This window comes from Sceloporus undulatus, chromosome 1 (genome assembly GCF_019175285.1).
Source record: "Sceloporus undulatus isolate JIND9_A2432 ecotype Alabama chromosome 1, SceUnd_v1.1, whole genome shotgun sequence".
In the NCBI taxonomy this organism is placed as follows: Eukaryota; Metazoa; Chordata; class Lepidosauria; order Squamata; family Phrynosomatidae; genus Sceloporus; species Sceloporus undulatus.
In genome coordinates, this window is record NC_056522.1 from 201,250,575 (window position 1) to 201,266,311 (window position 15,737).

The 15,737-nt window shown below is 40.6% G+C and overlaps 1 protein-coding gene across 1 annotated transcript in view; it reads right to left on the reverse strand.

Annotated features, from left to right (window-relative positions):
- The window catches only part of DNAJC10 (DnaJ heat shock protein family (Hsp40) member C10), a 35,554-nt gene that overhangs the window by 18,149 nt on the left and 1,668 nt on the right, over positions 1–15,737 (reverse strand). Inside the window, exons 2-11 of the mRNA XM_042446012.1 lie at positions 13,191–13,317; positions 11,128–11,484; positions 10,243–10,408; positions 8,351–8,401; positions 5,286–5,368; positions 4,339–4,470; positions 3,304–3,397; positions 2,764–2,841; positions 1,724–1,767; positions 1,241–1,378 (exon numbers count right to left, since the gene is read on the reverse strand). Coding sequence (XP_042301946.1) covers positions 1,241–1,378; positions 1,724–1,767; positions 2,764–2,841; positions 3,304–3,397; positions 4,339–4,470; positions 5,286–5,368; positions 8,351–8,401; positions 10,243–10,408; positions 11,128–11,334 — 993 coding nt within the window. The 5' untranslated portion in view covers positions 11,335–11,484; positions 13,191–13,317. The remainder of the gene's footprint in view (positions 1–1,240; positions 1,379–1,723; positions 1,768–2,763; positions 2,842–3,303; positions 3,398–4,338; positions 4,471–5,285; positions 5,369–8,350; positions 8,402–10,242; positions 10,409–11,127; positions 11,485–13,190; positions 13,318–15,737) is intronic.

Consider the following 15,737-nt stretch of genomic DNA (forward strand, 5'->3'; position numbering starts at 1 on the left):
TATGATACACAATATAAAAACAATAAAACCCACAAAACCCACTAACTCTGAACAGGCAAATACATACATACATACATACATACTGCAGGATGCAGAAAGTGCTACACGTGGCTCTGGGAAGCCTGTTTGTGGCCCCAGGGAACTCTGAGGCTGTCAAACAACTCCTTTTTTTAAAAAAAAATGCCACTTAAAAACACCAGCATAGTCTAGCCCCCACAGGAAAATAGAATTTGTACTCATTTAACCTACAAAAACAATAACCCTCCCCCAAAGTCAACCATTTTTCACCCAATTTCCAGAACCAGATGTAACTTGCTTTGGAAACAGCCATGCATCCTGTCAAGAATCCTACCCCTCCATAGTTGCCCACTTGGGGCTAGTGTTTAGGACACAAGCATTCTCAGAACTGAAACTGTTCAGTTGTCCCTGGCTTTGATTAGATTTCCGCTTGTGCTTACTCTTCAGAACTGAAATCCAAGAGTTTTAAATTTGCTAAACTGATTAAAATCATGCCCTTTCTTTTTTGGTTCAAAAAGCCAAAAAGAATAAATACATTCAAATTTTCTTTTACTAGTTAAAATTACAGAGTACTCTTCTAGAAGAATATCTCTTGCTCGAACTATTTCATCTATCTCTTTAATTGGATTAAATTCATTTATAACAAAGGATCTGATTTTTTACAAGAATGCCTCCTGTCAATTCCTGGGCACAAATTCATTTTATCTAATTCAGAGATGGTTGATAACTGCAATAAATTTACCTAGTGCCCTCTCTTTTAGATTAGTAATCATTCAACCTCATTTATTGGATTTTTTTGTTTTATTTTGCCTGAGAAGAATTTCACCTACATTGACTAATGGCAGGAACAGTTTAATTAATAAGCAAGCAAGCAAGGCAAACTGTTGTGGCTTGTAGCACCTTTAGGATACCTAAGCACAAGAATGTTTAAATAATATGATGATACAGAAAACACATGCTCCCGCATGTAATTTTCTGGATCAGGACTGGGCAGTATCCAGGGTATGGGGGAATCAGATACAGTTAAAGAGCATGGATGTTTTCTAACACATATCATTTAATCTCTCTTTTAGTACCAGGAATTAAATATAAATCAAATGAACACAAAGCAAATATACTGAAAAAATATTTATAATTGTTATTTCTTCCTTTGCTTCCTCCATCACCACCACCACCAGCAGGTATGTATGTATACAAAAACCAATAGTAAAGCAACTCATACCAAAACACCTCCTTTTTCTTTATTAGTTAAGGTGGCTCCAGGTGGGAAGTATGCTGTAGTGCTAGATGAGATATCCAAATTATCACAAAGCTCACCCTGGGTGGCACAGTCCATCCAGCCTACATTAACAAGGCCTTCCTGTATAAAATAAGCAACAGGGGGAAAAAGTGAATTGAGGAAAAGAAACTGAGACAGTAGAGCCTCTACAAAAGCTGTACATCCCTCTCTCTTTCTGTGTTTGTCTTTTTCTTTCTCTCTCACAAACTCCCGGTTTGAGATCAGAATCACTATATAGCTTACATGCCTCAGAAAGGATGTTAAAATAACAGGCATATTCCAAAGTTAAGCCCCTCCAAGTTTCAGTGGAAGAGTTCAGTATGTGTTTAGTTTTCTGTTTCTGAAGCCTGCAAGATTTTTGAAGCATTTAACTTTGGCCAAATCAAGCCCTCTCTTGGAACATTAATCAATTTAAATAAAGCTTACCAACATGCCAGCCAATTTAAGACGTGTTCGAGAAGTCAAACAATCTAGAGAAAGACAATTTACATTAATCCACAAATGCATATACAAAAACATACAAATGAAAGACATCTGATAAAAAACAGTTAAACTATTCCCATAACACAATTAGCTATATTTGTCATACAGATACACCAATTACTAGAAAAATCTGGAAACTGATTATCTGTACATCTCTCTTTTGAAATGAGGGACATGAAGTTTACTTGAAAAGAGAAAAAGACCAGGGGAATTTAAAATGGACAATACAGCACTCTCCATTCCAAGCACAAAATTGACCTGGACTGGCATTTAAACATTTGAACGTTCTTTCAACATAAGCAACCTTCCATCACACCTGAGGGCATTGTTTTCAATGGGGCTTGAGCATTCGTGGAATTTGCCTTACATGGGGGGTCTGGAACGGGTCCCCCACATAAGGCAAGGGTGCGCTGTATACAGTATATTTATCTCACAAGATACTATCAAATACACTTTTTTGGTCCCTAACTTGGGTACTAAATCCTTTCAAGCTGCCCTTCGCAGCAGTCTTCCCTAGCTGCTAACCCTTCAGGGTAAAATGACACACTCCTCTAACACACACCTCTGCCTCTCTATTTATACTTGCTCCTGGGAGCAGCCTCCATCTTTTTCTAGATTCACTCTCCTTGGCTGTCACTAACACTCAAACCTGCTTGTTTCCTCCACGGTTGTGGAGCATAGTGTGTTTTCAGTATCTCACTGGGAAACAGCATTGGTAATTGGTGGTTAATAATAATTTCAGGCAGTGTGGAAAGATCTGCACACAAAAGACCAAATACTAATGGTCTCCTGGCATCAAGTAACCTTTATGTGTATTCATTAAAAATATATATATAGTAGCTCTTATCTTTCAGGCATTTCTAACAGAAATGTAACAATATATTCCTGTTTATTTTCCACTGTCAATTTCTTTACCTTGACACTTGGATGTCACAGTCATTAAAATTCTATCTTAAATGTTAATTGCTGTAAAATATATTTACCTCCATGTTCTGCACAGAAGGTAATTAACCAGCCAACCCCAGAAGCAAATGCAGTCTCAACAGCATTAACAAAATTTCCTAAAACAGAGAAAGCAAAACAGTGATTACAGGATTGGCAACCAGGTTTCTAAATAATCGACTTATTTAGAAACTTTACATAGTACAAACTATTTGCTTTGTATGTTGACAGCACTTTTATCTTTTTTACATTTCTATTAAGAATATGGCATATTTTGGGTGAATTACTTATCTTCTACACTTTAATTGTAGAGTTCATAACACAGTGGACCCTTGGTATCTGCTGGGATTTGGTTCCAGGACCTCCCCCCCCCAGACTAAAAACTGAGGACGCCCAAGTCCCATTAAGCATAATGGCATACTAAAATGGTATCTCTTACATAAAATGGTAAAATCAAGGTTTGGGAATTTATATATTTAAAAAATATTTTCAAGCTGTTGAGGCTTGAACTTGTGGATAAAAACTCTGAGGACAGGGAGGGCTGACTGTATCTGCAAACTGAAGAATAATATGAGATTTACCTGCCCATAACTCTGTCACTGTACTTTTGACAAACTGCATAGCAAAATTCATTAAACTCTCTTTGGACCTGTCTCCGTAGTATTTCACTGGATTCTACAAGGGAAAAGATCTTAAGTTTATAAAGTGGTCTTGGATTACATGTATTAGTCAACTGCTATCTCTTCCTACTTCTTTATTTTTTAATTCAGAAATCTGGGAATATAACCCTGAACCATAAATATCTCATCTTAATAACTTATCCATTATCTATTTAGCACTCTTCTTCAGAAACACACTTTAAAAAATCCAAAAAATCAAATTAGCCCCACTAAGGCTAGCTCTTTTCATGTTAGCTATCATGAAGCAAATATTTCCTTGAGCAAATACAGCAATGGCATATATAGAGGATGGAGTTGTATATGCTGTCCCCACTCCTTGATTTGTCTAAGGGGAGCAGGGAGATTTAAGATTGCCTTCCGCTTGCATATCCCTGAATTCATGTAGAAGCCTCAATGTGATAAGAAACCCTGGTAAACCTAGATCTCTGGTGGTATGGAAGTTTCTACTCATAAGTACCTTCAGGCATTCCTGTTCAATGGTGGCACACTGCCATGCACTTCTCTGCTCCATTCAAGTGTTAATGCCCCCAAAGGACTACAGAATCTTGCCATTCCAGCAAAGCCTGGAAACAGGGTCTTTTGGACTACAATTCCAAGAATCCCCTGACCAGCATGTCCAGTATCCATATCTCACTGGGGAATTCTGGGAGACATAATTTCCCCAAAAAAAGTAGCACTCTGAAGCTCTGCATTTCGGCTTGCCATTTCTACACCAGATACTTGTCCCTATGATTTCCCTATGCCACACTTGTGCCATTAAAACTGCATGTTCTTTGTCTCATGGGTAGTCATCGAAGCTATCTATCTGCACTGTCTCAAATAAATGGTGGAAAATCTCCCCCTTGCAAGAGCTTGCCAAATGCACTGTTACTCCTTAGATTACTATCCTGGAGCCCCAAGTAGTTGCAGGATTAGGAAGAGCTTCTATTTACTTACCATTCCAGTTTTAAAAACATACAGGCTTGGGTAGCTATTAATTCCTTTACTTCGGCAGAGCATTCTGTTATCACCACAGTTGACTGCTCCAATACGTATTAATCCATCCATTTCTTTAGCAAATTCTCTCCACTTAAGATTAAAAAAAAACAAGTTACTTTTTCTTACCTAAAACGTGGCTTATTTTTGCAAACCCATGATACAGAATTTTTAAATACTTTGTCCCGTTTTAAACACAGTGCTCCAAAATCCAACTTAATATTTGTTGGTTGGTGAAAGGAAAATACTGGCCCACCCAACACTCTTATCACCCCAGCATGACCCAATAATCTGTCCCCATGTTCTCAAGAGAAAGCAGAAATCTCTGCTCCAGCTTCTTTCAGAGCTTGTAGAAGGTAATTTGATTGCAATGACTAAGAATCAGGGGGGTCACACACTGCTGGATATAACTTAATTTTGCAAAATGTAATTGTACAGTAGTTTGGTATTTAGGATCTGACTTTGGTGACTGGACCGGTGATTGAATTCAGCCCTTTCCAGCACCAGCCTTGTTTGGAAGTCGAGGTTACCTCGATCCAACTCCCTACTTCTAGCTCCCCACGTCCAAACCTGCCCAAAGCTAGGCCTGCACATTTTTCATTTTGTTCAATAACACGTACCATTGCACAAGCTGCCATGAGCAAATAAAAGATGATGGAACAAATGTTGTTGGCAACAATAAACCCACAGCAATTCTGCTACAGCATGACATTAGGGCTAAACAGGCACAGAAGTGGACAGCTAGACTTTGACTGCTCCAAGCAAAAGGATGATGCATCCCTCTTATCTCAACCTATAAACAGTCTTCACTTTCCCCCCTCTATCAGTCCCCATGAGACCCTCTTCATGCCAAAGAAAGATAAGGTATAAATGCAGTAGTGGACACACAGGGACTAACTTATACCTACCGTTGGTGCCAAGTCATGGCAGTGTGAGCATCGAGGGGAATAGAAATTGATAAACCACAATTCTCCAGAGGTAACAGCAGCATCTATTTTAAAGAGAAGGATAACGATTATGCTGCTATTTTTACTGTTCACCAGTATCAGCTCACACAGAACTGGATGACACAGTAACCTGCTGAATCACTAGTAAGGCCCAATTTTGTTCTCTGTTTTGTGCGAGAAAGGAGTGTTTCCATACAAACAAATCTTGAAGAGATGTGTGCTCTCAAATAGAGGGCAAATAATCTACAGATCACATTTTCACCAGGCAAACAGGCCCATCTTGAGATGCCAGTGGCTGGTCAAAGCTACATTATGTTGTCTAGTCTTTAGTTTTTATAATTGGCCCTCAAAGTTGGTTTCAATTTAAAATTATAGTTTAATTGCACATCACTTTGGAGCCCAGATGGGTAAAAAAAATAGCTTAATAAATCGCTTAAATAAATAAATTGTCAGTTAGCACTACTAACAGAACTGACAAGAGCGATCTACTACCGTATATGTCTTAAACTATGCCACAAGGTCACCCTCTGATCTGCTACATACACCACGAAACTCTTATGTGTAGCATTTCCCTTTGCATAAGACAATGTGATAGTGCTATACAGTATTGCTTCTTGGAGCCAAAATTAAGATATCCTAGCTCCCTTCAACTAACCAAAGAATGATAAAAAGTTACAACCAATCTTCTCTAAAGGAGCAGTCCCAGCATTTTGCAGCAACTGTTAAGACCATCTCTATGCCACTATTAGATTCCTTAACAACTTCTGACAATGTCCAAATAATTATTAGAATTAATTGCCTTAAGATGTGCTGTTTGCAGGGGTGTGGAATATGTGGCACTCCAGATGTTCAACATCTGCTTTCATCACACCTGACAACTGGCCACTAGGGCTGATGGAAGCTGGAGTCGCACAACATCAGGACATTTGCTAGTTTCTGCTTTAAAAACAAGCACGCAAGCAGTACTGAACAGGTCACTGTCCATGGCAGTAAAAGGAACTTCCCTGTAGCAAGGCAGTAAGTCAGAAATACAAGTGACAAACAAGGTTATATTTATATCTGACTTGAGAGTCCAGAATGGTTCTTAGGCAGCCACTGTGGGAAATGGAACATTTGGGAAAGGTGGAATTTAGAGTTTAGTAAATTATCATCTTATTGTCATAAGAATGTGTCTGCAGTTACCAGCTCAGGTATGGCAACACCATTCAGTGTCTTACAACAACAGGACAGTTTTCCTTCTCTAACTCGGCTTTTTCAGCTTTGATGTCCAAAAACAATGCTTGCAGGGCTCATGGACCTTTGCTTCCTGAGCTACTAAAACTGGTAGAGAGTGGCAATCCTTCTCTATTCCAAGAGAGAAGAAAGAGATTGTTCTTTCCTCTCTGATATGGGCTGTGAGGAAACAAGACAGCTGTGAAACAATGGCAGAAAATCAGCAGAAGGGAATTCTGTGAGTCAGGGCACCCCTGAATGCTATAGAGGAGGGTATCTTCAGGCTCTGAGGTCCACAGGCTGTGCACCCACCACTGTTTGAAAGAGAAAGAGCAATAAAAGCTTGGGTTGGAATAAAATATGAAGTAGGATTTGTGAGTAGAGGCAATCCTGGTTCCGTACAGCTTTCACTGCATATATTCAGAGATCTCAGTATTTAAGAGATGGCTACCATCTCTGTTTCTAGTTGCTCAGCAACAGAGAACAATTCCACATCCCAACTCCTACACACAATCAGGCCAATTTAGCCATTACTCTGAGCGAATGAGCACACACACATTTGGATGAGAACAACTATTTCAAATACATACTATATTCAGTTTTGGGGGGAGGGGAGAAGGAAGACAGAGGGAAGAAAGTTAAAGAGAGAAGCATTAACAGCTCAACTAATACATATTTTAGAAAAATGGGGGGAGACAGTGTGGTGTCAAAGTGCTGGGCCTGGACTTGAGTGACCTGAGTTCAAACCCACTTTTACAGCCACAAAGCTCTTTGGACCAGTTGCTTTCTCCTTCTTTCTTTTTCCCCAGCCCTAGGTAAACTACTTTAAAAAAAAAACAAAAAAAACCTAAGCTGCTTTCAAAGAGCTCTTACTGAGAATGAAGGAGTTACAGGTATGTTGCCTGATCCTTTGAGAGAAGAGCATGATAAAATTATAAGGGTATAAATGAAAAGCCACCCAAGTAAACCTTTTGCAAGTTATACAGTTGTAAATACTTTACAACATTATAGTTACTTCCAGTTACTTTCAGTTGCAACATTATTATTTATACCAGATCAGAAGCTGCAGGTGATGACCATAAAATCCTGACGTTGTAAGAAGTGGAAAATCTAATAGTGGCTCCAATGCCAGCTCTGGGAGAAATCATAGTGTATGCACAGGCATGTGGCTATCGTGCAAGGTAAACATATTACACTCTGTAAATACCAATGGCAAACACAAAAAGGAAATGCAAACACACGCCAGCACTTAGTTATCTGTGAACTGTTTCTCTGGGAGGAGAGCTAAGATTTGCTTTTTCCTAAAAATACTAATGTGGAATTATGAACTGGGACAGAATTATACAATCAAACCTTTTCTTCCCAACTAGGAGTGCAATCTCTATAGAAAACGTCTAATTCAAATATCTTAAGAAGAACAGAATAGTTAGGGGATGGGTAAAATACTCCTGTGCTTCATTTAGATGCCTAATATTTCTGCTGTGAGGTGACCAGTCAGTGCAAACATTCAAGGCTGCAGAATTAAAGTTTTTTAAAAAGCTTGTTTTTAAAATGTCCTTTCCCCCTCTTTAAAGTGTCACTAGTTTCCACCAAGGCAATAGCAATGACCATCCTAATGTTTATACTGTAGTCAAATGATTCACTGGAGATAAATAAGGTATTCGCTTTGAACACTAACATTCATTATTCTCTCTGGTTGACATTTTGCAATCTGTGTAACATTTCATAATCTCAAGAAAAGATTACGTGGCACCAATGATGCACTTTGAATAAATTACAAGTCTTAGGAAACCACGTTGACTACCATGACTTACCAAATTCCCCTCTATCCAGTGTTATGATTTCAGGATCGTCATCATAGATACCTGGCAAAGAAAATAATCAGCCAGCATTGTTTTAAAAACCCACAACTAAGTAACATAGGAATAATAATAAAAAACATCAGTCACTACACTTCAATAAAGGGAGGAAATGACTACTACATTTAAGAACAACAAAATTAAAGAGAAAGATCAATCACATTCTAGGACAGATTACAGAACTTTTCCTGCCTTCAACAGGAAGTATTTAGGAACTTACCTTTCTATCTAGTCATAGGTTTGGATCCAGATTTAATTCAACCTAACTAACTTTAATGAGTCTAAGTGTAAAAGCATCCACACAGCAGTAATAATCCAGGTTGACACCATTTTAACTACCATGGCTCAATGCTATGGAATTCTGGGAATTGTAGTTTAGTGAGACATTTAGCTTTCTCTGTCAGAAAGCTCTGGTGCTTCCACAAACAACAGTTCCCAGAATTCCACAGCATTGAGCCATGGCAGTTAAAGTGGTGTCAAACTGGATTATTTCTTCTATGTAAATACAGTCCAAATCCATATCCACCACGCTGTGTACAAAGGTTTAGATGTCTTGTTCAGAGAAATGCCATAGGCTCAGTAAATGTGAAGAGTAATCTTTGGGGAAGGGACACAACAGATGTGGTTTTGCTCTTAAAGTCCCTGGAAGCTCTGGCAGGATTGGATGAGCTCCTTCTCTGAAACACTGGAGGGGTGAGCAGCTGTGGTTCTCCAGATACTGTTAATTTGCAACTTCTATCAGCTCTTGCCAACATGCCAGTTGAAAAGGATTATGGATAATATAGTAAAAAAAAAAAAAGGTTCCCACAAAACAGCTGGAGCATCACTGTTCTCAGTCACTGTAGTAGATAAAGCAGGCTCAACTCAGTACAAGGCAAGGCAGTGTCTTACATCACATATAAGTTTGCTCTGACAGCTCAGCATTTGACTCAGTGAGGCTTCCTTTTCCTAAAGCTAGCTCCTGTGAGGCAAAGCCACCTGTTTCATAGGCAGTACAGCAGACCAGCTTTGCATTTCAACAGGAGCTTGCAGAACACAGGGCTTCCTGATTCTGTGAAAGTCAGGGCTTGTAAATAAACTTCAAATAATTTTGCAGGATTGCTAGTACATATGGGCTGCCAGTTGACCAGCCATACCTTAAAGCATGAAAGAGAAAGTTTAATGGAGGAAACTATTTATAGTTACCCAAACTGGAAACAGGAAGAATTAAAAATGTTCCAGAGGCAATTCATTAAAAAGATTCAATGCAAACATAAACCAAGTGAAGATAACGGAATAAAGGATGCCCTCTGTAACTACATAATTAAGAGTCAAATGCATACCACATGCTAATTTACAATGGCCACAACCCAGTATTAAGGCTCCTTTAACCATGTGGCTACTATTTTCCTTCTGAATGTATGACTAAAGTTTTACAAGCCATGGTAGAGAAAACAGTACACACTCGTCCTTCCACATCTGCAACTTTGACTTTTGCGGATTTGATTATTCACAAATTTTATTAATATGTTTTCTCTAGGAATATCTAGGTCCTCCAGTGCAACTCTATTGTCAACTTTAACCAAAAGTTGCACTTGAAGAACCTAGAGATTCCTAGAAAGAACACTTCACTAGGCATTTGTAACTCCTCCAGAGCAATTCTATGGTCAACATCTGGCAGATGCTGACCACAGAGTTGCACTGGAGGAACCAGAGATTTCTAGAGAGATCTTCCCTCAGGTAAATATATAGTGTTTTTGTTATTTGCGGTTTTTCCATTCATGGGGGTCCTGTGCCCTTAAACCCACCAAATGTGGAGGGACGAATGTATTAATAATCCTGCTCTACTCACAAGCATGGTATCTTACCAAAATCATAGCGATAGAAGTGCCAGCTTTCATATCGTCCTCCTTCATGATGATCCTCCAAACCTTTCTCTCCATATTTATCATATTTCTTTCGTAGATCTTCATCTTTTAATACTTCATAAGCCCTGTTTATCTTCAAAAAGTTGTCATGTGCTTCTGGATCATTCTGGAAGAAAAAAATCCCAGAGGAGGTAGGTTAACAGAATATTGTAACCTAACCCATTCAGTCTTGAAGTTGTTTTGAGATGGTAGCATTCTATGAAATTTTAGCCAAAGGCCTTCCATTCCAAGATTAATTCTAGAAATTCTCAGACATGTGCCTAACAAACCTTGCTGATTTCATAATCATGTATGAGGTCTGTGGCTTGCAAAGTACCAGAAAAGGGGTTGGGGTGGAAGGTGAATGCCTTTTCCACTCTCACTCTGGCAATCATACCAAAAGCCTCTCCTGATGATTGTGGGAATCTTCTAAATGGGGCTGGCAGTGGGATGGGGGATCACTCAAAACCAGGCAAAAGAATCCTCTCATGTGGAATCCCCATTCATGGACCTTGCCTTTGACAAATGCCTGCAATCTCACTATTTCCCCATGGGTCCTACAGCTCATTCCACTTCATTCAGATAGCTGCTCCAACCCTGGGGGAAGGGGTCTATTTGAGCGTTTATTGGAAAGGGCCTAGAAACTCCCATTATTTAATCACTTTAGCATCACTTTTCAGGATCTATGTCTAGTATCAGAAATGGTTGCCAAAACAAACACAGGGTATTACACCAGTTAATCATTAAATTTCTCTATCACTATAGCATGATACTTTATCCCCCCCCCCCCCCCCGAAATCGAAAGAGTTCAGCACTGGAACACATTTTGATGACAAGATGACCTACCTGATTCTTATCAGGGTGCAACTTTAATGCCAATTTTTTGAAAGCCTGTCTTATTTCTCTGCTTGTTGCTTCTTTAGATATTCCAAGTAAATTGTAGTAGTCTTGATCAGGGCAAACTAAGACCACCAGACACATAAAAACTAAATACAACAAGGCAATTCTTTTCAGCTCTTGCATGAACTTCATTCTGGGCAACAGAGGCTCCATGATGAGTACTTCAGTCAAGTGCAAGTAAAAACAGGCCAATGGGTTTCACGATACTGTAGTCAAAATGATTGCATAGATTTTTGAAAAAAAGCTTCTTGTAGGATTTTTGCTTTCATAATCCAGAAGATGTCACTTGTGTTTCTGAAGCATCTATACAAAGCAAACAAAGATTTTCAGATTCTCTGTGCTATATAGTAAATACAAAGTATTAGCTATGTTTCTCTTGTACCAGTATCTTCTGCTGCTCTAGGGTCTCCAGCTGCTGTAGATACCACACCTTCTCCCTTGATGCCTTCATATTTTTCGAACTGCTTTCCACAACACTCGCATGCTGCCCACACCCATGGCCCTCCAGATGTTGTTGGACTCCACCCAGCATGGCCAAAGGTCAGGAGTGAAATTGTAGCCCAACATTATCTACAATTGGGGGGGGGGGGGGCGTGCAAATTGCAGGTTAAGTGCAACAATCAGAGGCCTTTCCCCTCAGTCTTTCAAGACTTCCCAAAATTTGGGAGATTTTGTCTTGCTCCCAAATGACAATAGTACCCCCAAATCTTGAGGGGGATATTGGCCATACTGGCATGTGCTGGGGCCCATACCACATTTTTAAAGGTTCTAGAGCATTTTTCAAGCAGGAATTGACCATCCAGTAACTGGGACTAAAACTGGTGGGATTTTTTTTCCGCCCTAAAGATGACAGCCATGTTGGATGGTGTGTGGTGGTAGTGGGGGAAGATATGAATTGGAATTGAGGTTGTGACTGAAGCAGTACATCTCCTCTCCCTGTGCAGGGTGAGCCTAACAAAAATGGCTACTCATCAAAAAATGTCACCACTGTAGTTGCTAAGAAGAACCATAAGCATAAGAAGAGCCACGCTAGATCTGGCCAAGGCCTATCTAGTCAATCCTTCTGTCCATGCTAAGGCCAACCTAGGAAGCCCATCAGCAGGACATCTGTGCAAGTGTCGCATTTTACAGATCCCAACAATCTCAATCTGGATTATTTCTGCAGTGGGTTTTGGACCTTTAATTGCCATGCCATGATTCTATTTTACAGAATCCTGGGATTTGTAGTTTGGTAAGGTATTCAGCCTGATCTGCCAGTGAGCCTTGGTGCCTCATCAATCTACAAATCCCAGGATTCTGTAGGACAGAGTCATGGCAGTTAAAGTAGTGTCAAACTGCTTTAATTCTACAGTGTGGATATACTCCTAGTTGTTAAGCTCCGAGGAAATTGCTCTGAAAATTGTACTATTAATAGGCGGTTTCTTGGATCACTCTAAAGAAAGTCATAAAGGACATGCACAGCTGTGATTTTGTTTAATAAAAAAAATTAGAAGAGTCAGCACAGGGACACTGGGAGTTGCCAGCACTGTGAATGTTAATGGCATGTCCAATGACCAGAGCAGTGAGCAACACAATCTATGTCTCCCCTACTTTTTAGACGTAACATTTCAAGCTCTGCAATCACCACTTCCCACTTATGGCATCCATACAGTCATCACAGAGTGAATCTACATGGTAGAAATAACACAGTTTGATACCACATTAACAGCCATGGCTCCATCCTATAGAATCATGGACTTTGTAGTTTTGTCACTCATGAGCACTCTTTGGCAGAGAAGGCTAAAGACTTTGCAAAACTACCAATCCCAGGATTCCATAGGTTGGAGCTACAGCACTTGAAAGTGGTGTCCAACTACATTATTTCTACAGTATAGTTGTACCCTCAGCTATACTCAGGACCACCAGGTTTACAGCCTAGAGAGACTGTATGAAAGGACAGACTGATAGTGAAAATCTAGAAGATGAAACTCTTCAAAGCAGAGAGATGAAGGAGAAGAGTAGAAACTCACCTGTTAACTTCTGCTGCTACAAGTGACAGGTACCTCACAAGCAGCAAAGGAGGAAGCTCAGCAAAAGTGAGTCCAGGTAAAATGTGGCTGCAGAAAAATGCCTGCTTAGGCCTCCACAGAGTTGTTCCTGTGAGGAAAAAACCACAAGAGAATGAATGTAAAGAACAAGGGCTAAACATAAAGACAGAAGTAGTCATTCCCACACACGATTTGAGGGTTTCAACCTATTATTCCACACACTGCAGGCCACACTTGCTTCATTTTAAGGGATGGGGAACTATCTTTTAAAAACAAGCCAAGAATGATGCCTTCTGTAGCTGGAGGCTTCAAGATACCATTATCCATCTTTCTTTTCTTTAGCAGATCCTAGGTCAGAAGACACACAGACATTTATGACCCAGCCAGCCTGACCAATGGACAGGAATTATGGAGAATACTCTCGCTCTCGCTCTCACTCTCTCTCTCTCTCTCTCCAGTATCTCTGGAAGGAGCCAATTTGTTTAACTATGGCGGGATACAAACCGCCATATAGTACGTATAGGATACGTACTAGGGTTAGGAAGGGGCGGTGCTTCCGCACCCCTCTAACCCTAGTACGTATCCTATACGTACAAGATGGCGGCGCCCCTTCTACATGGGCGCCGCCATCTTTACGTACTGGACGCATAGCGTCCAAACGTGTCGCGGCGCTTCGCGACGTCATCAGTGCGCCGCAAGAAGAAGCTCCGAAATGGAGCTTCTTTTTTGCTCCGCGCGGGAGCCGCGGGTTTGGCTGCTGCGGCTCCCGCGCGGAGCAAACGGCGGCGGCGGGGAAGCGCCGCAAAGCGGCGGTTTGTAACCCGACTATAATTGACATAAGATTAAAAGTGGGGTTCACTCTACCATCCTCCATCTTTCTTTTCTTCACATTGATCCTTGGCCAGCAGAAACAGACATTTAAATTGAAGCCAGCCTGACCAACAGGTAGGAATTATGGAGTATATATATATATATAGTCCAGAATTTCTGGAAGGAGCCAATTTGCTTAACTATAACTGATATAAAATTAAAAGTGGGGTTCACGCAACCATCTTCCCTTAAAGAAGACATGGAGAGGGGGGTCAAATGATGGAGATTCACTCCCCTTAATGATTTTCCACTAAAATCGGAGGTTCAAGGTTCACGAATGGTGTGTGGACACACAAGTCAAGAGCCAGGACTCTGCTCCTCCACACAACAAGTGCCCCCCTCCCTCCCAAAGGCATAGGGGAAGAAAAGCGATATTAGAGCAGCTGCATCTGTACTGCAGAATGAATGAATCCCATTTTGGGAAAAAGGTGGGATATAAATTCCCAAAATAAATAAATAAACATGTAGTTTGAAATGGACTGCATCTACACTGGGTAATTAGTGCAGTAAGCAAAAGTAATGCAGTGTGAAAATTTAACAGACACCTCAAATTTCAGTGTATCCACACTGCAGGATGAATTTACTTTGACACGACTTTAGCTCTCATGGCTCAATGCTATGGAATCCTGGGAAGTCTAGTTTTTGTATTTAGCCTTCTGTGCCACTGCAAACTACACATCCCAGGATTCCATGCAATGGAGCCATGGCCATTAAAGCAGTGTTAAACTCCATTAATTCTGCAATGTGGATAGGCTGAAATGAGGGGAAGGCAACAGCAATAGTAAGTACATTTTTATACCGCTTATCAGTGCACTTAAGCACTCCCTTTGTGGTTTACAATGTGTGTAAGTTAATTGGCACCAACAAACTGAGTACTCTATGGAAGGATGCAAGCCTGAATCAAACTTGAGCCCTTGCTGGTACTGAACTTGCAACCTTGTTTAAGCTATTAATAGGGGGGAGTGGAAGGCAAGTAGAAGAAGCAAAAGGCCACCTGAGAAGCCATGCAAATAGCATTATGAACTCCTCCAAAAGACGGGTTAACTGGGAAGACTTGGCCACCCTGAGCATGCACAGAAGGCCCCAAATTAATCGATAGTGGAGGAGGGAGAAGGAAGAGCTCCCAAAGAAAAAACAAATTAACACAGTCCTGAGGCAAAAAGTGCTCCTTCCCTTTGGGCTACTGTGCAGAGTTAGCAGATGCATCCTCACCACAAAGGAGGCCAAAGCTCCACCAAAGAAAAACAGACATGACCCAATAAAGGATCAAAACACTCATAGATAAAGATAAACCTATTCTTCTTAGGCCCAAAACACACTACAGAAACAATTCAGTTTGAGACTGCTTTAACTGCCCTGGCTCAGTCCTAGGGACTCCTGGGAACTGTAGTCCATTGTGGCATCTTAGCGCTCTCTCTCTCTCTCCCTCTGACAGAGAAGGCTTAAATGTCTCACAAAACTACAGCTCCCAGAATCCCCTAGCACTATTGAGCCAGGGCAGTTTAAAAGCGGTCTCAAACTGGATTATTCCTGCAGTGTGTTTTGGACCTTAAAAGTCAGGTGTTTGGAAATCCCTCCTGGATAGACAGGAGGCTGAAAGGGAGGGCAGGTCCTGGAAAAGGAGGACACCTAGACACCCTTCTCTTTTTTTGGGGGGGG